Source organism: Gossypium arboreum, chromosome 8, assembly GCF_025698485.1.
Source record: "Gossypium arboreum isolate Shixiya-1 chromosome 8, ASM2569848v2, whole genome shotgun sequence".
Lineage (NCBI taxonomy): Eukaryota > Viridiplantae > Streptophyta > Magnoliopsida > Malvales > Malvaceae > Gossypium > Gossypium arboreum.
The window spans coordinates 142,047,523-142,071,547 of record NC_069077.1 but is presented as its reverse complement, the minus strand read 5'-3'; the positions used below and the strand labels follow the sequence as shown (position 1 = coordinate 142,071,547).

The 24,025-nt window shown below is 32.2% G+C and overlaps 5 protein-coding genes and 1 pseudogene across 21 annotated transcripts in view; 2 read left to right on the top strand and 4 right to left on the bottom strand.

The window, feature by feature from the left end:
- Window positions 1–4,297: 4,297 nt before the first annotated feature.
- Window positions 4,298–24,025, bottom strand: part of LOC108467790 (60S ribosomal protein L35) — a 99,057-nt gene continuing 79,329 nt past the window's right edge. For 13 of the 17 annotated variants that reach the window (XM_053018327.1, XM_053018336.1, XM_053018333.1 and 10 more), the window contains exons 2-5: window positions 5,883–5,975; window positions 5,668–5,803; window positions 5,424–5,580; window positions 4,298–4,555 (exon numbers count right to left, since the gene is read on the bottom strand). In XM_053018327.1, the coding sequence (XP_052874287.1) occupies window positions 4,481–4,555; window positions 5,424–5,580; window positions 5,668–5,803; window positions 5,883–5,886 (372 nt within the window). In that variant the 5' untranslated portion in view covers window positions 5,887–5,975 and the 3' untranslated portion in view covers window positions 4,298–4,480. Of the gene's footprint in view, window positions 4,556–5,423; window positions 5,581–5,667; window positions 5,804–5,882; window positions 5,976–10,718; window positions 10,729–15,198; window positions 15,210–19,247; window positions 19,258–20,995; window positions 21,006–24,025 lie in introns of those variants that run through there. The other 4 variants (XM_053018335.1, XM_053018332.1, XM_053018330.1 and 1 more) reach the window with 4 other exon arrangements.
- LOC108468502 (UDP-galactose/UDP-glucose transporter 5B-like) lies at window positions 6,823–9,484 on the bottom strand (annotated as a pseudogene).
- LOC108470218 (60S ribosomal protein L23A) lies at window positions 9,441–11,424 on the top strand. The gene is made up of 4 exons (XM_017771492.2): window positions 9,441–9,584; window positions 9,672–9,715; window positions 10,567–10,924; window positions 11,123–11,424. The coding sequence occupies exons 2-4, from the start codon at window positions 9,703–9,705 to the stop codon at window positions 11,205–11,207; spliced, it is 456 nt and encodes a 151-aa protein (XP_017626981.1). The 5' UTR covers window positions 9,441–9,584; window positions 9,672–9,702; the 3' UTR covers window positions 11,208–11,424.
- On the top strand, window positions 12,625–13,368 carry LOC108470219 (histone H2B-like). Its single transcript, XM_017771493.2, has one exon. It carries the CDS (start codon window positions 12,726–12,728, stop codon window positions 13,167–13,169), a length of 444 nt encoding a protein of 147 aa, XP_017626982.1. The 5' UTR covers window positions 12,625–12,725; the 3' UTR covers window positions 13,170–13,368.
- Window positions 15,914–16,737, bottom strand: LOC108467788 (histone H2A). Its single transcript, XM_017768559.2, has 2 exons — window positions 16,417–16,737; window positions 15,914–16,334 (listed from the first exon to the last, which is right to left on the bottom strand). Exons 1-2 carry the CDS (start codon window positions 16,624–16,626, stop codon window positions 16,092–16,094), a joined length of 453 nt encoding a protein of 150 aa, XP_017624048.1. The 5' UTR covers window positions 16,627–16,737; the 3' UTR covers window positions 15,914–16,091.
- On the bottom strand, window positions 21,616–22,441 carry LOC108467821 (histone H2A). Its single transcript, XM_017768612.2, has 2 exons — window positions 22,123–22,441; window positions 21,616–22,040 (listed from the first exon to the last, which is right to left on the bottom strand). Exons 1-2 carry the CDS (start codon window positions 22,330–22,332, stop codon window positions 21,798–21,800), a joined length of 453 nt encoding a protein of 150 aa, XP_017624101.1. The 5' UTR covers window positions 22,333–22,441; the 3' UTR covers window positions 21,616–21,797.

Here is a 24,025-nt window from a genome sequence, read left to right as displayed (position 1 = left end):
TTTTAGTAAATTACATTTAAAATTCTAATTTATCATGTTCCTTCACAATTCTTTAAACCTTCTTTTTATATAATTACAAATGATAATCAGCTTTTAATCAACTTGAAGAAGTGCTTTAACTTCTAAACATGCTTGTTAATAAAACTAATATCTTTATATTAATTGGTTAAAATTTGCTCCGAGTCCCTGTATTCTTCATATTTTTAAAATTTAATCTTTCTAATTTTATTTCAAAAGAATTTAGTCATTCTATTTTTTTAGATTAAAAATGTAAGTCTAATTATTAATATCATTAAAATTTTTATGTTAAATTTAGATTCATTACAGCTTTATTTTTGTTGCTATAAAGTAATTTTTTTATTTCAAATTAGGGTTAAATTGTGAAATATATAATAATTCATAATTTTTATTTTGTTAAGGAGTGTCTTTAAAAATTATATAAGGTAATTAATTTATTATTTTATTAAAATATTATATTTAAATGAATAATTGGCAATTTAATCTATCTTTCAATAAATTACATGTGAATACATTATTATATAGTAACATTTAAAAAGTGCCCTTAAAATTTCATTAATATTTTTTTCTAATAATTATCAAAAAAATTATTATTTTAATTTGAAACATATGTTGACAGATTATTTTTAAAATTTATTTTTAATTTTTTGTGTGACTAAATGGACAGATTTTTTAGTGGGTACAAAGACCATAGAAGTCAATTTTCTGTACGAATTAAGTGATCATATTCATGTCATTATCAAGCAATTTATATTAAAATTAATTTTTTTAATTTTGTGCTAATTATTTGATAATAGCATGTAACATGCCGATTGCTTCTAGACAAATTAAGCATTTATTATATAGTTTTTTTTTTGGTATATATCGTATAATATATTTAAATGATAGAAATTAAGAAACAAAGGAGTGAAAAGGTCAAAGTCAAATGTAAATAAGAAAGAAATAATATTTAAAATAAACAAATTTTGAGAGTTGATGTGAGCTTCTAGAATGGGTCTTTGTTTTAGTTTGATTTAAAATTATGAAAATATATAAAATATATAATTCAAAGTCAATTTAATTATAAGTGGAGTGGAAAATGATTTGTGTGGAATAGAAATGAGTGGAAGTATAATAAATTAATTAGTATATTTGGTTGAAAAAGCCAGTGTAATTAGCATAAGATACAATTTTGTTAAGGTTAATGTTGTTTGATATCTAAGTTTGGTTTTAAAATTTAATACGGTACTTGAGTTTTTCTTTGTCCCAATTTCGTACTATGTTTGACTACAAGGTTCAAGTCTAACTATGCAATTTCAACACGAGGGCAATACTTGAATCATTGATTGTCGTATGGTAAAGAAAGGACACAGGGCAGTGAATTAGGTCTTGATTGAGTAGACAAACGTTTTTCCAAAGGATGCCACTTGGGAGAACTTAATGGAGCTTTAGAGGAGGTTTTGCTTCTTTTCATCCTTGAAAATGAAAGAGTAAGGTTAAATGATACTCCCGTTTTGGGCATATTAAAACTTAAGTGATACGGTGCATATCACTTGGTTGTTATAACAACCTTTAGTAATGACTTGGAAATCCATTTTGTAACTGCCTTCTCTGATTGGCTATTTAAGGCTGACAAGAGTTAGTCGTTGATCATCCAAGGAAAATATTAGAAAACTTGTTTCTTTCTTCTTCTCTCCTTTTCCCTTTTGTTCCCTGTCAATTTATTCTTCTGTATCAGGAACATGAAAAAATAGCTCTTGAAGTTTTAACCTTCACATAAATGATCTCAACAATGAAGAGGTGTGTCTAGCCATGAAGAAACTACGACCGAAGTGATGTGACAATCATATGGCAAAATCGATGGATTGAGGTAGTTCTCTATGGATCCTGTGAATCCAGTTTGATAAAAAGAAAAATGGGAAGTAAAGGATCATTTCGATAAAGAGAGGTCAAAAGAATGAAAAGTTTAGAGACAAAACTAGGCGGCAGAAACAAAGAGATCAGAAACGTTTAGAGAGTTTAGGTTAGGGGAATGAAACTTAATTTTATTTTTTTTGTTAAAAGTTTTGAAGTCCTTTACTTTGGCTGACAGGTTTTTTTATGTAGTGACATGTAGCATCCCATGATTAGATCGCTTTTCAAATAATGTCAGTATTTAGTACCGTTAAAATTAAGTATCAAATCGGGATAAAAGTTCAAGTCTCATATTGGACAAATTAAAATTTAATAATATTGTTAAAATTCATGGAGATTTGTAGCCACTAACCCAAATATTATCTTAACCCATTTTGTTATTTATTTATTTTTATTACAATCAAAACTGCAAGAGAAAGGAAAAAAAAGTACTTAACATTGAAGGAAGCAAGAAAAGCTTTATACTTTAAGGCTTTATCCTTAAAATTAGCTAACCTTACAAGCACGGAGTTAACTGATAAAAAGTTTGATCACTTAAAACGAATTTTCAAATTTAAATTAGTGTTAGGAAAACTTTATCCCCAGTACACTACAAATTAATCCGACTATAATACGAGTATCAAATATCCGCGAGACAAAAAAAAGGTAACAATAGAATTGAAGTCACGTGGAGGCGAAACAAGCATAGTAAGTAAAGTCCAAAACAAAAGCCACCATCCCTGATAGCTATTCACATGGTTTAAAAATGAATGTTCCCAGACAAGTGTGTCTTTCTTTAAATCACTATGCTCTACCACATGTTGATGTCATTCTTTTTCTATTCTCAAAAGTCATATAGATATCAATTATCTTATTCCTATTTTTCATTTTTTTTTCCAAATTTATGCAATTATAAGATCATTATATATATATATACACACAATGAGTATGATCATATCGAAAAGGATCCAGTGTTGTAGTCTTAGTGAATGGGCGGTTTTTGTTGATCATTGACTCACCCAATATGAAATAGGTGTAGCTACTGCTAGTAGGGAGTGGTGGGAGCTAGAAAGGGCCATTTTAATGGTCAAAAAACTTGAAAGCAACTGGCAATTTTTGTATTATTGATTGGAATTGGAGACATGCTTTGTCTTATAAATGTCTTATACAGAATATATGCTTTTTTTTTCACGTACAAAGGACCCCAGCTAGTGGGTAATTGTAATAAAATTTTGTAGCTCTAGCTTGGATATATGTAAATATATATATTTATGTACAAATCCGAGTAACATAAGTAATATAGTAAAATATAAACTATTAGTGCCACCATATAGGAGCCATGTATCTCCATACCATTTCTGCATACCCCATGAATCATTTAGTTTTGCTGTCACTGACAGAAAATCTGCATTATCAGGGGACAAAGATAGACTGCGTAAATCTCTTTTGGTCCAAGCTTTGCTTACGGTGTAGCAGTGCAGCTTGTTTGACTCCAAGCGCCCTAATAATGCTCTAAATGAATAACCATCGGTTTTTTTCACTTACTAAGTTAAATAAATACACTAAACACAGAAAATTCATAGGCAATCTCGCTTATATTTGTTTAATAAATCGTTTTTGTACATTATCAAAGATGAAAATGAGAGTCACACAGTTTAAAACTGTATAAAATGATTATCATATGATTAAAATTATTATTGTTTGCGCTTATTTTATTTTATTAATAACATAACCATTAAATTTTGTGCTTATTTTTATCTAAAAATAAGAAATATGTTGAATTCTGATTTATTTGTTATTATTCATAAACATATTTTTAATTATTTGTTTTAAAGAAAAACAATTTTAAAAATAAATAAACCAACATCAACATTCATTTAAGCCTATTTCTTTTACGGCCCTACACTTTTAACACTTCGGTTTACGTAGTGACTGCCATAAATATCGCTTATAAGAGGGAATGTAGCCCATGCTGCTCAAATTCTTTATATTTAGGCTTTAGGCTTATGGCAAGACGGAATTTACCCCATGTTACTATCACTTCGTTTCTCTTGAATTACTCCTCTCCTACACTTAAAAATGGCCCACAAAAGAAAAACAAGGCATTCCTATTCGTCCCTGTATCCGATATTCACACTGCAGTCTAGAGTAACATTCATTTTAGCTTATTAACCGATCATTGTCCACCATTCAGTTGAAATATGTGAGATTCATAAGATCTAATGAATGCGTTCTACTTCATCTACAATAATCTTTCAAGACTGTAAACTTTGCACAATATTTTCTGCTTTAAGAGTTAGTATAAAAATCTCTAAGGTTTGCATTGCTAGTACTCAAGTGAATTTGGGCACTAACCCTTCAATCTTCCTCGACCAAGCATGATAAAAGCAAACAGTAAGCCATAGAATTATAAAAGAAAGGCCTAACCAACACTCTTTATACTCCATAATTCAGAATTGTAAGAAACTTAAACATAATAGGGAATGTTATGAAGAAAACGAAAATTCAACAACACAAAACTTCAACAATAACCTCGAGTAGTCACTTTGAAACTAACATAAAGGTATCCATCCTAAGTCAAATTTCAAGCTTATACCTTAATGGCATACTTCCTCATCGGAAAGTACATCTCCTTCTTTTTCTCCCGCTCGGTTTTCAAAGATTGCTGTGTACAACAAAACATAAGAGGTCAATATCAAAAGCAACAGATATAACTATCGTGGAAATCTAGTGACCAAATAAAAAATGTGTAATGACATGCAGTTATGATGGTTGATCGATTTAGTATAGGAGAAAGGGAGGAGCGATATACAAAATTTTTTAAGAGACTTGGAGAAAATAAACATGTTCTTGATAAAAAAAAACATAAATAAGCTTTTAATGGTCAAATTCTATAGAAGGTTACCGTACCATACATTTTTGGCAGATTGATTCTTACTATAATTTGATCATTTCTAGTACCTCTAATTCTCAAAATATGTATTTTCAATCCTAAAACCAAGTAGCCAACTCATTCGATTAAATCAATCAAACGTGATGACATAACATATACCTCCTTAAGGAATGTACAATAATCGTCAAACTATACAAAACAATGCAAAGGATATGCATCATCTCACCATATATTTTAAATTAAAAAAACCATGAAACAAAGTTAACCTCGAGACTGAAACCCAAATTTCGAAAACTAGAATGATTAAAATTTATTGAATTATAATAGAGGGCTAAACCAAATCTCAGAGTACAGGAACCTTTAATGCAATTGGACCAGTTTTAATTTGATCATTAAACATAGTACCAAGCCAAGATTATTTCACTTTTACGAGTGTCTTCCTTCATTTGTAAAAGAAGAGAAAATTCCCAACTAAAATAGCTAAAATAAAAGCATATAAACATGTCCATAACAACAAAATCAAAAACCTTGAGTTCATATGCAAAAATAAACATAGTTATTAAATCATGAAATGCCAATAAATTAGGTAACAAAAGCTGTTAAGCTAAGTCAACCATAATGAAGATGATCCATAGCTAACCTGGTGCTTGGTAAGGCGGCGGCGAATAGCTCTGGTCTTCTTGGGACGGAGATCAAGAGGCAAAAACTTCTTGTTCTTATAAGCTTCCCTCAAAGCAGCCTTCTGTTTTTGGGATATCACCGTCAATACTTGAGCAATGGATAGCCTCACCACCTTACTAAAAAAATAGAACCCACAAAGAACAGATCAAAACCCATAATAAAACAATGAAAAAATGATAAGGAAAAAGAAGGAATTGAGTTACATCTTGGAGAGCTTATTGGGGGCACCACCAGTGACCTTGGCAACACGAAGGAGAGAAAGTTCGGCTTTTAAATCCTTGAGCTGACTCAACAGCTCTGTCTTTGATTTGTTCCTTAACTCGTGCACCTTGATCCTTGCTATAAACAATGAAACAATAGATTAAAAATAAAAAACATTGACAAATCAAAAAATGGGATTTCTGTTATTGATGTTTACCCATGGCTGCCTGCCTCTGTTTTCTCTGTGAAGTGAAGAAGGTGTGAGAAGTGCAGCGATGAAGGCTTTAATATCGGCTTCCCAGAAAACCCTAATTTGCATCAGATGTGTGAAGGCTACTTTAAATTTTTTTCTTGGGCTTTGAATATTGTTCTGGGTTCATGAAAAGCCTATCTCTTTTATGCCTTTTAATGTCCAAATTGGTTGTAAAAGAAACAAACTGAAGAACCCAAAATGCAAATGGAAATTAAAGGTGGACTTAAGCCCATAATATATCTAAGATTTAACTACTCCATAGAAAAAAGGGAAAACTATACTAGTAATCATTTAACTATAATTTTTTTTTCTTTTTTGATCACCTAATTATAAAAAGTTACAAAATAGTCACTCAATTATTCAATTTTATCTTTTTTGGTCACCTAATTATCTTGGACTTTTGGGTGTTTCCATTTTTACGTTAGTCTAAATAATCATATTGTAACTTTTCATAATACGGTGACCAAAATAAAATAAAAAATAGTTCGATGACCATTTTGTAGCTTTTCATAGTTGAGTAATCTCTATTGTAGTTTACCCTTGAAAAAAAGGTTTTTACTGTCCATATCTCCAAGATTCAAATATGCGTTTTCTTCCTGTGTTTTACCATTGCACTCATGTTGTTTGTATAGAAAAAATAATCAGATGACTGTTTTGTAATTTTTTATAATTGAATCAACATTTTGTAAATTGATATTTATTGAATGAAAGGCAACAACATATCTCTTAAGCAAATAAAACTCTAATAAATGCTAGGTCTAAACCCGAAGTTGTGGGATATGTTATCTAAAGAATAATTTGTATAGACAACTTAGCTAAACCCTGAATCCATATGCCGGAGCAGTTGCACATACATTCCTTTTTGTAAACAAAACACACATAAATGAAAGTGGTGCTGGGTGGACTATCTATCCATAGCCTTCAAGAAAAATTCCTCTTCCCTCAAAAATTTCGATTTCTTCATATTCGATGCTGCAGCTGGATTTCTCTTAAACCATTGGCAAACTCGAATCACAAAAGAATTAGATGTGGTAATTGGTGTGAAATCGGACCTGAAGATATTAAGCAATCTTTAATTTTCACAGTACAAGAAGCTCCATTTTGTGTTTGTTGTGGAGGAGGGGATTTCAATGATGTATTTTTCAAGTTCTTCGTATACACGGAGCCAAACACTATGACCTGAAATAGACAAGAATGTAGAACGAAATGTTTGTCGAGACTTACCGCTCCAATCCATTGTTCCCAACTAGGGGGATGGCCGAACCACACATATGAAAGCATGACGCTCACCAGCTTGAACAACAGAGTTGAGGAATCACCATCCGTCAGAAAATATAGCATTACGAGAAACGAAAGAATGAACTTTGGATGATACTTGTCTCGTCTCATTATGGCAGCAAACCTGAGGGCACCGAATGTACGGATCGTATAAGAAATAAAAAATTGACTGGCTGTTCCGGAATTCGAAACTGATGATCTTATCATCGGTTTAAGCCTATCCAATCACTAACAGTGGAAAGTAGAGCAATATCAAGGTGGAAGTAAATGTCCCTGTAATATAAGACCTAAACAAAACCACGAAAAGTTGATCACAATCAGTAATCAATCAGAAAAATGCTATAAAACAGATGATCATCTACGACAGCAACCATCAAAAAGAAGATTCCCTTCATCTATAGCAATGCATCATGTATGACAGCAACCATGAAATAGAGCAAGCTAAGTAGTATGGTTCAACTCAAAAATATAATATATATATATCCAAAAGTACCCCTTCCACTATTCAAACTCTTATATAAAGCATAAACAAAAGAAATCATGTAAACAAAATGAGCCCTGCTGACAAAGACCAGAATTTTACCGGAAATAGTATAAATACTGAGCAACCTAGGGTTACCAAAAAAGCCACCAAATAGTCAAAGCCCTTATATGTCTCCTGCATGATGAAAGTGCCCCAAATCTGCACCAGAGAGAGAGATTTATAAGTACAGTTTGCCACTTAAAACCGTAACAACAAATAAGGGGGACTGACATTAACCATCCATTGGATGTAACACATGCATCCCGAAACTTACAGAACCATTTCAAAATATCATTTGTGCACATTTAGCAAGAGTCTGGACTGGAAAGCTGACTACTTGAGGGCCTGGATCACAGGGATGCCATCATTAAAATTATCATACAAGCACGATATCTGAAGGTTCTTTTTCAGAAATTTTATATTCAAATACAAATGTTGAGATGATTAAAATGTACAGTGCAGTGCAACATAATAGTATTGAACACTTGTACAGTTTTACCTCATACTGACATGTTGTGGTTAGGATGTTTTATACTGATATAAGGGCGTACTTATAGACTAAAGAGGGGAAAATCAAAGTATTAGAATATGTCAGACAATCTTGCCATCTTTTACGCAATATGGTTCGTTTCTTGGCTATTTCACATGGGCATAAGGCAATGTTTTAGCCAAAAAGCGAAATGGATAGCATAAATAGTCGGAGCAACTTGCCTATAGCAGTTTACATACCAGTAAAGAACCAGTAGAGACAGCAGATGGTGTGATGCGGTTGCAGAAAAGGAGAAATAACGAGTACTTCAAATATTCATTGGTTACCCCATACGGGACTCTCATGAGTCATGATCTTTTCCTGCATGAAAGTAAACTTCCATTAACACCTTCAACAGAAGAAACCAATCCACATGCACTAAACATGACTGGAAAAAACAGATGTTAACAAGTATTTACACAACTCTCCCTTGAAGGATGATCATGGCGTTACTACCATAGTCAACTTTTTTTAGTATGTCTTTTAGGCATAGCTCCGACTGGGCCTTATAAAGATTTAATTAATTTTTCTTTCGGGAGAAAAAAAAAACACTGAACCTGTAAAATTCCATAGATAACAAGAGTAACCGTGATTCCACTGACAGCAAAAAATCCTTTCCATGTTTTGTTCTCTGTCACCCCTTCGTAGTCGGTAATGGTTGTTAAAATATTAGTAAATTTACGTTTTAGTCACTCAACTTCAAAAATTATAAAATTTTCATTTAACTATTTGAAGTTTTTTTTTATTTAAGTCACTAAACTATTCAAAAGTTTTTATTCAAATCATTGGGATATTAAATTTTTTTTTAAAGTTTGACTAGTAAGTTCCAAGCGATTATTTGACAATTAGCATGATGGATTAGTAACTATCTACGAGTAGAATAACATACCTTAGACCTAAGTTGATCCGACAATTAGTATCAAAGATCGAAGAAAAAAGTTATTTGAATTTTAATAGGCAAATTCGTAACGCTTAAAGTTGTTTTATAAAAAAATAAACTGCAGAAGAAAAAGAGAATGAGAGTTTTCGATTGGTGTAGACGATACGAACAAAAAATATCATACAACAATGATTTCAACAGCCTATTGACTTAAATGAAAACTTTTGAGTCATTTGATGACTATTTTGTAACTTTTAAAAGTTGAATAACTAAAAAATAAACTTACCAACAGTTTAGTGATACTAGGTGTAGTTTACCCAAAACATACAAAATGAACCCAGGTTAGCAGCGCCCATTGGACATTAAAGTAAGTTCGAGAACCCGAACCGCCTCATCTTCTCCACTCTTCCCATCGACATCTAACTCTAGACTGCTCATTAGCTTCTCCATTGACAGGTCCTTCTCATTTCTCTCCTCTTTCGATTGTTTTTTTAAAAACAAAATTTCTAAACTTTTTTTGTCTGCAATTCATTTATTGTTTAGATTTTAGAAGGTTTTGAGGAAGCAGCAAGCAATGGCCCCAAAAGGTATTTCAATTTGGATTTTAGCTTTTACTGATTTTGAATTACTTTCGCTCTCACTAAATATGAGTATTCTTCTTTACTATTGTGCTTCATGGGAAAATTCAAAATGAGCTCAAAGTTAACTTTAGTTTCATTGGATGTAATTATGAACTTGATGATGTCTCTCAAGCAAAATGCATCAAAGCTAAAGGTTTATATTATTGGTTCATTGTTTTTATAGTTTTAAAAGTTGTATCTTTGGGTTTATTATGGTTCATTGTTTTTTATTGGAATATGTAGTTGCTGCCCTCTTTGAATATCACTAGAGGCCAGCCAGTTACAATTTCTTTTGAAGTGATTTGTGTTGGATATTATTGGATATTATTTTTGCAGTGGCATTTGTCTATGCAGGGGGGAATCCAGAATTTATTTTAGGGGCCAAAATTGAATTATAATTTTTGAGATGTCAAATATAGATTTTATCATGTATTAGTTTATGATTTTATAATTTTTGAAAGGATTAGGTATACTTTTTTTTTTTCATTTTTTGAGGGGCCAAAGCATAATTTTCCTTTATATTGATTTATAATTTGATCATATGTAAGGGGCTAGAATTGAAATTTTCCCATTTTGGGGGCTCTGGCCCCTGCCTGCCCCTTGGTATCAGCCTGTGTTTATGTTACTCTCTCTCAGGTGTGTGTCAGGTGCGAGTATATGTACGACATAGATATTTGCAGTTTTTTTAAAGTCATTTTCGTGTATTTAGAGAGTTATCTGAGGGCCATATGCCTATATCCATGTATGAAAGAGTTGAAGGAACATTGGTATTCATAGCTTCTGTTCGTTAATTACACCGATTGTTGTATATTACGCAGTCGAGAAGAAAGGAGATCCGAAGGCACAGGCCTTGAAAGCTGCTAAAGCAGTGAAATCCGGTGTCACTTTTAAGAAGAAAGCAAAGAAGATCCGAACAAAGGTTACATTCCATAGGCCAAAGACATTGAAGAAGGACAGGAACCCTAAATATCCCCGCATTAGTGCTCCACCGAGGAACAAGCTTGATCATTATCAGATCCTCAAGTTTCCCCTCACAACTGAATCAGCAATGAAGAAGATTGAAGACAATAACACTTTGGTTTTCATTATTGACATTCGTGCTGACAAGAAGAAGATAAAGGATGCTGTAAAGAAGATGTACGATATTCAATCTAAGAAAGTAAACACCTTGATCAGGTAAAAGTTTTTATCCAGTCTTTTGTTTCATAGCTCAGGATGTTCTATCGTTTGATATTATCATTTGTTCGCACGCAGTTGTAGACCAGTAAGTTATTCAAAAGAATGATACATTGCGTATGCCTGTTATTGGAATTCTTGTCTTCTTTCATGCTCTGCGGCCGTTAATCGTTATTGTCGTGTTTCTTATGAATCCAGGCCTGATGGCACGAAGAAGGCATACGTTAGGTTGACACCTGATTATGATGCCTTGGACGTGGCAAATAAAATCGGAATTATCTAAGCGTGTCGTCGTTCTGCATCTAGCTACCTTGTTTCGAGCATTTAATTTTATTTTGGTTCAAAAGAGTAATTATGCAGTGAGACTTCTGAACATTGAGTTTTAGTTTTAGCTCTTAAAGATTGTAGCCATGCGTAACTCCAACTTGATGAGTTTTCACTTTTAATTGACTTGTTTTGACATATATATATATATTGGTAATGATGATTCAGTGCTCCAATGCTGGCTTTAGCTTCTTCTTTTCCTCCTATTCCTTCATATTAGGCTTGGTTGGTTTGGATGAATTAACGATGTTGTAGCATGAGACAAAAAATAAACTGAATTTATCGCACCGCACTATCTATCTACACATAAACTCAGTTTCAATAATATTGTTTTTAAAAATTAAATTTACATTCTTTCTTTAGAAATATAATATATCTTACCATCATACTAAATACTCGTTGATAAATAATGTTTTTACATCTATCTAAAGTTTCGAATTTTTTATGAAGGGTGTGAACATCTAGGAATTATATTTGTGGTCAAAAGTGTTGAATAAAATTGATAAAAGTATCATGGCGATCTCTAAACTAAAATTTAGATTATATTTTGTTTCATCTATTAAAAATGAGCAAATTAATTTTTGTATATTAGATTAAATAGTAAATTAATTAGTTATAATTTTATTCATTTTTACTATTAAGTACTTACGTGGTAGATAGAGCAAAACAAACAGTGACACATGTTATGTGTACTTCATATTAATTTATAAGGATTAATTTTGTTTAAATAGATAGAATTTTATGAATTTTATAAAAAATTGATAATTTTTAATATACGGTGAAGTAAATGAAAATTTAATAAATAAATTATTTATATTTAAATAAAAATAAAATTAAATCTAATTCTTAATAACTTTTACCAAAGAAGTTACCGTAGCCAACCGGTTAAGTGGCATTTAACGTTAAAGAAAAAAAAAAAGAGCACTTATTTGATGTGCGCGCTTTAACACCAAGTGAGTGCATAATAATCAGCAAAACTATGTTGTTTGTCCTCGATAAAAAAATTTGTTATTTGTCTAAATAGAAGCTAAATTATGTCAATTCTTTTAAACCGTGATACTGGAAAGATAATTTTTTTTTTTTATAATTATACTGAAAATTTTGGAGGTTGCGGAAGCCGCCCGTCTCCCGCGCAACGGCGCCTATCTGATGTCATCCGCCCATTTGCCCTTTTCGTCAACCATAATCCAAAGACGCAAACACAACGCCAAGTCAGCAATCCGCGTCTCTAAAATGGGATCACAAAACATCCGAACCATCTCCACCGTCAACTCACTCTGAGTACTCAATCCATCCAACGGTTCAATGTACCACGTCATCGATCCCCGTGAATGTTGAAAATCCAATTACCGCGCCACTGCTGTTTATATAATGACCGCCTAACTTTCCATCGCAAATATCAAATCTTATTTTCCTTCGAATTTCAGTATTCTCTCATTCTTTACCCGGAACACAAACAAACACTAAGAACAAGACAATGGCACCAAAAGCTGAGAAGAAGCCAGCTGAGAAGAAGCCAGCGGAGGAGAAGAAGACGGTAGCTGAGAAAGCCCCCGCCGAGAAGAAGCCAAAGGCAGGCAAAAAGCTTCCCAAGGAAGGCGGAGCTGCGGCCGGAGACAAGAAGAAGAAGAGGGCCAAGAAGAGTACTGAGACCTACAAGATCTACATCTTCAAGGTCTTGAAGCAAGTTCACCCTGATATCGGTATCTCAAGCAAAGCTATGGGAATCATGAACAGCTTCATCAATGATATCTTTGAAAAGCTTGCCCAAGAAGCGTCTAGGCTCGCAAGGTACAACAAGAAGCCTACCATCACTTCCAGGGAAATCCAGACCGCTGTTAGGCTTGTACTTCCCGGTGAGCTTGCGAAACACGCCGTTTCTGAAGGGACCAAGGCCGTCACCAAGTTTACTTCTTCTTGAAAAATGTGATTTGTGGTTAGTGTTAGGGTTTTCATTTTAACAGTAGATCGCGTTGTTTTTCTGTACCGTTGTGAATCATTCTGCTCTTCTGTTATATGATTCCGTGTGTATTTTGAAGATGGATCTGCTCGATCTTGATTTGAACATGTTAGAATTGAATGCAATTAAATACTAAAATTTAGCATATTTTCTTGGAAAATTTAACAGAGCACTTTAACAAAAAAGCATTGGAATTCGAGCATAAGTGTCAGAATTGCACATGCCTCACTTATTTCCAGCTTGTTGGACTTAAACCTCAGCCACCTTAATGTTGATCCATTTGGTTTAGAAGTTACTAATGGAATCTTTGATTGGTTTATTATTAGATTGTGTTGTAAGTAAATGTGTGGTATACGAACAAACAATTTTAGCTAAATATCGTTAGCTAGAGATGTTGTTAGGATAATCTTTATTCATATAGTAAATTTAAATGTTATTTATTAATTGAGCATATCAAGATTTTTTGTGAATATTTTGTGACATATCAAGATTTTCCTACTTGTCCAGTTTTTATTCTGTTAATTATGAATAGTAGCACGTAATTATTGATCTAGTCTCAATTGATTCTGTTTAACTTTATCGAGATCAAAAGTAAATAGTGCAAAGTGCAAAGGTTTCTAATTCGTTGAATTTGATTAATTCCAATTTTGATTTACCAATGACTTGTTACATGGCTTTAATTTAAGTCATAAATTCTATTTTAGAGACTGAAATTCTCACATTAATAGTAGGTCTGATTTTAGCATTAAATAGATCAGTGGGTGAGAATATTTGTCCATGTATAATGAAAATCATATTTGTCCAAGAAATCCTCTTTGAGAGGTCCATAACCTTTGTGTGTAGAAAATTGTTGGATGATTAGAATCCTTCATATCGTACGTTCATATCGTATTAGATAGATTATATATAGTTTGTCTTCTAATATATTTAGAAGTATTTAGTTGATACTTGAATTCCTATTTTGTCACTTAAAATATTATTTTCACACTAACACCATTAGTTTGTGTTAACATATTTTTTATAATCAATTTGATGGTAACACATAATAAACTTTCATTATGACACTTGATGAACATAAATTAAAATTATTAAAATATGTTAATTAATTTTTAAAAATATATATTTTTTAGACAAGTTTAAGAAGGCAAACTACATATTAATCCTTAAAAATAATATTGTTAACAACGTTAGTGAGATATTTCAAATTCAAGTACTAATTCGGTACCAAAAAAAATCAACTAAAAACTTTAGATAAACTACATATTAACCCAATTAAATGTATGTATGTACCAGTACAGTGTTGTTTATTATATCACTAATTTTTATACATTTATACAATTGAAATAGGGAGAGACTTGCTTGGAGTCGGCCACACAGAGGTGTCTGGATGGACCAAGCGTAAGAAGGATTCCACAATATTAAAGGATCATTGTGGGGCATTTTCAGTTTACTCTAGGCTCACATGTAATTGAAGCTTTTTCTTGGTTGAAGTATTTAGGTATTAAACATTGTCGTTGTAGAGTCGAACTTAATGCTCTAAACTCAAACATAATTTTTACATTTTTAATTTTGCAGTTAAAATCATAATTTCCAACAAATATATTTTTAATGGACTTGTAGGAAAGTCAATAAAACAACTCATCACTAGAAAAAGGTATTTTAGTATATGCAAAACATTTTATCTATTGAAGTTTCTTCATCTTATATTGTGGATATAAAGATCTTTTGTTAGTAGTAAAGGAGAAAATTATAAATAATTATATTGAGTAAAACGATTTAATTTCAATTTAAAATTTAGGATGAACTAAACACACGATTACCTATTAATTTATTATCATCTCAACCACCACACTAGTCAACAGCTAAACCCACCATTAGCCTCCACCATCGCCACCATTCTTCACCCTGCCCTAAACATAACCCCATCGCTACTGTCCACCCTTCAAAAATCATACCTAAAGTCCCTACTACTCACTAAACATAAAAAAAGCCCCCAGTCCAAAGTTGAAAAACAAAAAAGAGAATAAGTCAGAAAAAAGAATGAAGAAAAAATATTAAGAGAAAAGAAAAAACATCTGATAAAATCGGAGCTTCCACAGGTCTCCTTTCAAATTTGAAAAATAGGTACGGCGCCAATACCATGAAAAACACCATACCTCCAAACCAGGCAATTGGACAGTCTAAGGAGATTGAAAGTCACTCACTCCTAATTTCAAGGCAAGATTTGAAGAGTTTATAGCCAATTCACACCAAACTAATGAAGAGTTTATAGCAAATTCACACCAAACTAACTTGAGATTTGAGATGAAAAGGAAGAGAAAAGAGTTTTTGTATGCCAAGTCGCGGGAGAAGATCAATGGAGCAAGCAGCGGCAACTGCAAATCTCGAACGATAAAGGATATTGAATTTTGATTGAGGACGAAACGAATTTTTTTTGAAGGCAAAATTTCCAGCTAATAAAATCAAATATTGTGCGGAAATTTTATAAATTGAATATTTTTGTGTGCTTGCAACCAATGAAAACCTATTTCACAGACATTGGTGGCACTATGCCCATGACAATGAAGTGGTTTCAACAAGGAATCTCATAGGCTTGTTGTGTTGTTATGCCCTTCGGCTAAAGTAATCTCGAAGGTTTCATTTTTAATATTGTATTTACTTGATACAATGCTTATTGAATTGTAAAAACAAAAACAAATTTACGCTTTTCAAAGAAACTAGATGTTTCATTTCCATTAAAGTAACATACATCATGATAACAGTCTAACAATTCCTCCAATTTGCTTAAAGCATTCTTCCCCTACACTATGAAAACAATCCCCCCAAAAGGACATCCAACTAAGAAAAATAAAGCCCTTTGGATCTAGTCTTTTTTAAAACAAATTAAGCTTTCTTAGGAGACTTGGTGGCCTTTGATGGAGATTTGGGTTCTTTGCCGGCGGCCTTTTCAGTCTTCTTCGGCAAAAGAACTGGGTTGATGTTCGGCAACACACCACCGTGAGCGATTGTTACGCCGGCGAGAAGCTTCCCTAATTCTTCGTCGTTCCTCACGGCAAGTAGAACGTGCCTTGGGATGATCCTGTTTTTCTTGTTGTCACGTGCAGCGTTCCCAGCCAATTCCAGGACCTGAATCCAAATTCAAATTGAGAAGCACGAAATTCAAGTATACGAAAACACAGTTAAAGGATTTCAATTTAATTTGATATACCTCAGCAGCCAAGTACTCAAGAACAGCAGCCAAGTAAACCGGGGCTCCGGTTCCAACACGCTGTGAATACCTCCCTTTCTTCAAGTAACGGCCGATCCTACCAACGGGGAACTGGAGACCAGCTTTGACAGACCTTGAAACGGGCTTCTTCTTCGGGCCACCACCTTTCCTTCCTCCGGCTCCCTTCTTTACTTTTCCTGAAGTTTCCATTACTTCGAAACGACCCAAATGCTTCGTTAACTTAAAACTCTTAGCTTTAAAATTAGAGGATATTGATTGGTACAGGAGAACTGAAGAATTGAATGGACGTCTCGATATTTTATAGCAGTGGATTTGGGGGGGATGGTGTGAAGCGGGCGAGGAATGAGTGCCGTTAGATGGGAACTTATTCGACGGTTCAAATTTAGATATTGGCGATCCGTGCGATCTCCAAACAACCAATGAGAAACAAACTATCAATTTTTTGAATTTTTATCTCATTCTGAAGTAATTTGGGCGCCATTTACAAATTTTTTGGTTTCCCGCTTCTGAATTTCGGGTTCTTTTGAAGGCATTTGTGGTTAGACATATTTGTTCGTCATTTTAGAATTTTCAGGTTGAAAGTTGAATTAACTAAAAAAATATTAAATTATAATTATGGTTAATTATTTAATACACTATAATCGGAGTTTTTTAAACTCTACAGGTGAGTTGAAAGTGAAGGTTAAAATACCATAGAGACACTTCTACTAAGAGTCAGGGTATATTTTTGTTTCTCAACTCAAAATATGGATAAATTAATTAGTATACATTTAAATTAAAAAGTAAATTATTCATTTCTTTTAAAAATTATTTATTTATCTTGTTAAAATTGGCGACAATGATAGAATAACTAAATAGTGATTCTTAATGTGCCACGTGTATATTATGTTAATGTATATGAATCAATTTTTAAGAGTAAAAATAGACAAAAAATTTTAATAGAATAATCAATGTATTATTTGATCTAGTGTAAAATGGTAGAATTAAATTTAGAAGTGGAAGGTTTGAGTTTGGGTTTTATCATACTCATTAAGATTTACCACCAAACCAAAGCGATTCTACTCGTTATCCATCAAGTAAAAAGAAATTAAAGATAAAAAATGAGACAACAACCCATAAAAATTAAACCTCAATTCTAAAATCAATTTCAATTTTAAAAAAAAAGTCAAGATACATAAAACCCTTAAATTCTTTTCTAAAAGAAAACGAAAATAATAAGGTAAAAATAATTGTTCGATACAAAACCAAAAAGCAAAGAGATAGATAAACAAATAGAGAAAATACAACTTTCATGAAATTAAAGTAATAAAATTGGGGAAAAAAAAAGAAAATAATACCTAAATTTCCCCTCTATTTTCTCACTTTGATCGTTGGAAAAAACTTTAACTTCATTTTTCCAGGATTTGTTAACAATTGTATTGAATTTTTAGATGAATGGATTATTCTAAAGAGAGAAAAATACAACAGAGAAAGATAAACAAAAAGATTGAAAATAATTTTAATTTTTGGTAATTGTCACTCAACTTAGATTTCTTTTTTTTTTTTCCTTTTCTCTTCTTCTAATGTCTAGTTAGGGTTTTTATTGGAGCTGTTTAAATGACAACATAGACTCCAGCATGGCTAGTTAAATGTCGCGTCAATTCACCATTATGTTTGTAACGGAAAACGGTTAGTAGGACCGAGTTGTTGTTTTTTGAAAATTGAGTGATTGTTGTAAAGAGAGAAAGATAAACAAAGAAATTGAAAATAATTTTAACTTTTGGTAACCGTCACTCAACTAGAATTTTTTTTCTTTTTCCCTTCTTATACTATCCAATTAGGGTTTTTATCGGGGTTGTTTAAATGACAACATAGGCTCCAACGTGGCCGTTTAAATGCCATGTCAATTTTTTGTTACATTTGTAATGGAAAATAGTTAGTAGGAATGTTTTGCTATTTTTTGATAGTTGAGTGTCTATTTTATCATTGAAATCAAATTGAAATGATTGTTGGACATGAGGAGTAGAAGGGTCTTTATAATTTTTAAAGGATTAAATCAAATTTTTATAATTTTTAAGGGAGTAAATTATAATTTTACCTTTACTAATTAAAAATTTAAAAATGGCCTAAATGGATTTTCCATTTTCGCGGGGGGGAGGGCAAGGACTCTGCTAGCTCACTGGTTTCACCCATTTTGAAATTAAAGGGTTGAGCTTTATCATACTCGTTAAGCTTTACCACCAAGCCACAACGGCTATACTTGTTATCCATTAAGCAAAGAAAAATTAAAGATAAAAAATCAAACAATAACCCATAAAAATTAAACCTCAATCCTGATAGAGTTGTTTAAATGACAGAATAGACTCCAACTTGGTCAGTTAAATGCCACGTCAACTTACCGTTACATTTGTAATAAAAATTGTTTAATAAGAATATTTTGTTATTTTTTAAAGTTGAGTAACTATTGGTATAATTTACCATACTTTTTACCTATAAATAAATTATAAAATATTGTCCATGTTTGAACTTACAGTGTTTGGTTCAATATTATTAACAATTATGTTAAAATATGACTAAATTATTTATTATTTTTATTAAATTATATTTAATAATAATCTTATTAAAATTTAATAACAATAACAATAATTATCTATTTAACAAAAAATTACGCTAAGGGTACTTTGGCCATTTAAGCCTTTTTCCTTATGCTATTACAACATATATTATATTAAACCAAACACAATAATACTATTACAGATCTATTCCATTTCATTCAATCAAACAACTTTATTACTAATTACAACTCTATTTCATTACTGTTTTATTTCATTCCCCCCAACCAAACATGCACTTTAATGCTTAATGTGAACAATAACTTCAACAACTAATCAGAAGAACCCTTAGAAGCTATCATGTGAGTATTGGTTGTACATACCACATGATAAATTATCAGAATCTTATAGCTTAGGTTAGTACTACATTTGAACTTGTGATAGCGTGCTCGTAATCAATGAGAATTTGCTTCTCATACACATGTCCTTTTGCTCAAGCAGCCTCCATGATTTCATCTTATTTATAAAAAATGAAAACAAAATTGTACCAACAAATATACATCAAGAATAGAAACTAGATGTTTCATTTCCATTAAAGTAACGTACATGATAATGGGACTCTTAACAGTTTTTCTAGTTTGCTTAAAACATCCCAAAGGAAATACAACTAATAAAAATAAAGCCATATTAAACTATGTTTCTTAACAATCAAATTAAGCTTTCTTAGGAGACTTGGTAGCCTTTGATGGAGATTTGGGTTCTTTGCTGGCGGCCTTTTCAGTCTTCTTCGGCAAAAGAACTAGGTTGATGTTCGGCAATATGCCACCATGAGCGATGGTTACGCCAGCGAGAAGCTTCCCTAATTCTTCGTCGTTCCTCACGGCGAGTAGCACCTACCTTGGTATGATCCTGTTTTTCTTGTTGTCCCCAATTAAGAAACACGAAATTTAAGTATACGTAAACACAGTTAAATAATTTGATTTTAATTTGATATACCTTAGCAGCCAAGTACTCAAGAACTGCAGCCAAGTAAACTGGGGCATTTTCAGTTTACTCTAGAGCCATATGTAATTGAATCATTTTCTTCGTTGAAGTGTTTAGGTATTGAACATTGTCGTTGTGGAGTCGGAAGGTAAATAATGCTCTAAATTCGCACATAATTCTTATATTTCTAATTTTGCAGTTGAAATCATAATTTCTAACATATATATTTTCAATGGACTTGTTAGAATTAAGTGACCCAAATTCTTATTTAAATAAAATACGATGGAAAATAAAATAAAAGTAAAATCCATATAGAACTAGACTTCTTTTATTTTATTTTAGAATAAGGTTTTTAAACCTTATTAAACTCCATCTATTTTATATTGATTAGGTTAAGGTGTTTCAATCCTACTAGAATATGGCTTTGCAAGCCTATAAATAGACATAATCTATTCCTCTTGTATTTGTGTAAAAAATTTTCGACATAGTGAATTTTCTTCTCCTCTGCCCGTGGTTTTTTTCCCGAAAGGGTTTCCACGTAAAATTTATGTGTTCTTTATTTTTATTTATTTTATTCTATTTTATTTTTTTCACAGGACTTGTAGGAATGTCAATAAAACAACTCATCACTAGAAAAAGGTATTTTAGTATATGCAAACTATTTATCTATTGATGTTTCTTCATCTTATATTGTGGATATTTTTATCAGCTGAAAGATCTTTTGTTCGTGCTGGTGTAGGAGAAAATTATAAATGGTTCTATTGAGTAAAACGATTTAGTTTCTGTTTAAAATTTAAGATAAATTACACAGATGATTATCTATAATTTATTATTATTTCGACCACCATACTAGGCAAGCTAAACCCACCATTAGCCTCCACCATCGCCACCATTCTTCACCGTGCCCTTCACATCATTACTACATTTCCTCCACTGTCAAACCCAATGTCAAGTCCCTACTACTAAACATAACCCCATCGCTACTGTCCACCCTTCAAAAATCATACCTGAAGTCCCTACTACTCACTAAAAATAAAAAAAAGCCCCCAATCCAAAGTTGAAAAACAAAAAAGAGAATAAGTTAGAAAAAAGAATGAAGAAAAAATATTAAGAGAAAAGAAAACACATCTAATAGAATTGGAGCCTCCACTGGCCTCCTTCCAAATTTGGAAAATAGGTACGGCGCCAATACTACGAAGAAAACCATACCTCCAAACCAGGCAATCGGACAGTCTAAGGAGATTGAAAGACATTCGCTCCTAATTTCAAGGCAAGATTTGAAGAGTTTATGACCAATTCACACCAAACTAACTTGAGATTTGAGATGAAAGGAAGAGAGGAGAGTTTTTGTTTGCCTAGTAACCGGAGAAGATCACTGAAGTAACCAGCGGCAACACCAAGTCCCAAACGATAACGGATATTGAATTTTATAAATTGAATATTTTTTTGTGGTAAGAAATGAAAACCAGCTTGCATCCAATGAAAACCTACTTCGCAGACATTGGTGGCACTATGCCCACGACAATGAAGTGGTTTCAACAAGGAATCTCATGGGCATGTTGAGTTGTTATGCCCTTCGGCTAAAGTAATCTCGAAGGTTTCATTTTTAATATTGTATTTATTTGATACGATACTTATTGAATTGTAAAAAGAAAAAACAAAATTATGCTTTTCAAAGAAACTAGATGTTTCATTTCCATTAAAGTAACATACATCATAATGAGATTCTAACAATGCTTCCATATTGCTTAAGGCAGTCTTCCCCTACACTGTGAAAACAATCACCCAAAAGGACATACAACTAAGAAAAATAAAGCCCTGTGAATCTAGTTTTGTTAAAACAAATTAAGCTTTCTTAGGAGACTTGGTGGCCTTTGATGGAGATTTGGGTTCTTTGCCGGCGGCCTTTTCAGTCTTCTTCGGCAAAAGAACTGGGTTGATGTTCGGCAACACACCACCGTGAGCGATTGTTACGCCGGCGAGAAGCTTCCCTAATTCTTCGTCGTTCCTCACGGCGAGTAGAACGTGCCTTGGGATGATCCTGTTTTTCTTGTTGTCACGTGCAGCGTTCCCAGCCAATTCCAGAACCTGAATCCAAATTCAAATTAAGAAACACGAAATTCAAGTATACGAAAACACAGTTAAAGGATCTGATTTTAATTTGATATACCTCAGCGGCCAAGTACTCAAGAACAGCAGCCAAGTAAACCGGGGCTCCGGTTCCGACCCGCTGCGAATACCTTCCTTTCTTCAAGTAACGGCCGATCCTACCAACGGGGAACTGGAGACCAGCTTTGACAGACCTTGAAACGGGCTTCTTCTTCGGGCCACCACCTTTCCTTCCTCCGGCTCCCTTCTTTACTTTTCCTGAAGTTTCCATTACTTCGAAACGACCCAAATGCTTCGTTAACTTAAAACTCTTAGCTTTAGAATTAGAGGATATTGATTGGTACAGGAGAACTGAAGAATGGAAGGGACGTCTCGATATTTTATAGCAGTGGATTTGGGGGAGATGGTGTGAAGCGGGCGAGGAATGAGTGCCGTTAGATGGGAACTTACTCGACGGTTCAAATTTAGATATTGGCGATCCGTGCGATCTCCAAACAACCAATGAGAAACAAGCTACCAATTTTTTGAATTTTTATCTCATTCTGAAGTAATTTGGGCGCCATTTACAAATTTTTTTGGTTTCCCGCTTCTGAATTTCGGGTTCTTTTGAAGGCATTTGTGGTTAGACATATTTGTTCGTCATTTTAGAATTTTCAGGTTGAAAGTTCAATTAATTGGATGAACTAAAAAAAATAAATTATAATTATGGGTAATTATTGGGTTTTTTACCCTAATATTATAAAAAAAAAATTATACACCAAAATAGGTTGTCAGTCAGATTAATTACGAAAATGGTATACTTTTTGGGGTTGTGCCTACTTGACAGGCATAACCTATTATTTTATTATTATTATTTTTTGTTTTAAAAATTATTATTATATTATTTTAATATTTATATTAATATATAGATAAAATACGGGTTTCTGCGGATAAAAATACCAAAGCGAATTGAGCTTGTCGGGTAAACACGACTAATCGTGCCTGACAGTATCACAACACCCTGCACATTTCCTTTTTTTTTTGCATTTTACAAAAATTGGTCTTATATCACTTTTGGTCCCTCTACTAGGCCTAAAATTAAAATTTAATCTTTATACTTGAATTTCTACAATAATATTTGGTCCTATTTTTATATTTTTTCCAAATAATTAATATTGTTAATTACTCTGTTAAAGTTTTTAACGTGTTTTTTAAACAAAATATTAATTTAACAAAATAATGATATGTTAAGTCGTAATAAGTTTTAAATAATAAAATTTCTAACAAAAATGTATTCCAACTTAACATATCATTGTTTTGTTAAACTAATATTTTGTTTAAAAACACGCCAAAATTTTATCGAGTAATTAACAAAAATTTTAATACAATTTTGTTAGAAATTTTATTATTTAAAACTTATTCAACTTAACATATCATTGTTTTGTTAAACTAATCAAAATTTTATAGAGTAATTAACAAAATTTTAATACAAGTTTGTTAGAAATTTTATTATTTAAAACTTATTCTAACTTAACATATCATTATTTTGTTAAACTAATTTTTGTTTAAAAAACACGTCAAAAATTTTATCGAGTAATTAACAATATTAATTATTTGGAAAAAATTATAAAAATAGAACCAAATATTATTGTAGAACTTCAAGTATAAAGATTGAATTTTAATTTTAGGCCTAGTAGAGGACCAAAAGTGATATAAGACCAATTTTTGTAAAATGCAAAGAAAGAAAAGGAAATGTGCAAGGTGTTGTGCCTACTGACAGCTCGAATTGCTTTGTATTTTTATCCGTAAAACCCATATTTTATCTATATATTAATATAAATATTAAAATAATATAATAATAATTTTTAAAAAATAATAATAATAATAAATAGTAGGTTGTGCCTGCTGCAGGCACAACCCCAAAAAGTAGGGGTGAGCATTCGATCGAATCGAATCGAATCGAATAGAAAATTTTCGAGTTAATC

What these genes read in the sequence shown, in the direction of transcription:
- LOC108467788 (XM_017768559.2), bottom strand. Translation starts at nt 16,626, where the DNA reads ATGGAAACTTCAGGAAAAGTAAAGAAGGGAGCCGGAGGAAGGAAAGGT. An exon ending in TTGAGTACTTGGCTGCTGAG is followed by an intron (nt 16,335 to 16,416) that starts GTATATCAAATT and finishes ATTTGGATTCAG; the next exon opens with GTCCTGGAATTGGCTGGGAA.
- LOC108467821 (XM_017768612.2), bottom strand. Translation starts at nt 22,332, where the DNA reads ATGGAAACTTCAGGAAAAGTAAAGAAGGGAGCCGGAGGAAGGAAAGGT. An exon ending in TTGAGTACTTGGCCGCTGAG is followed by an intron (nt 22,041 to 22,122) that starts GTATATCAAATT and finishes ATTTGGATTCAG; the next exon opens with GTTCTGGAATTGGCTGGGAA.
- LOC108470218 (XM_017771492.2), top strand. An exon ending in AAAGTAAACACCTTGATCAG is followed by an intron (nt 10,925 to 11,122) that starts GTAAAAGTTTTT and finishes TTATGAATCCAG; the next exon opens with GCCTGATGGCACGAAGAAGG.
- LOC108470219 (XM_017771493.2), top strand. Translation starts at nt 12,726, where the DNA reads ATGGCACCAAAAGCTGAGAAGAAGCCAGCTGAGAAGAAGCCAGCGGAG.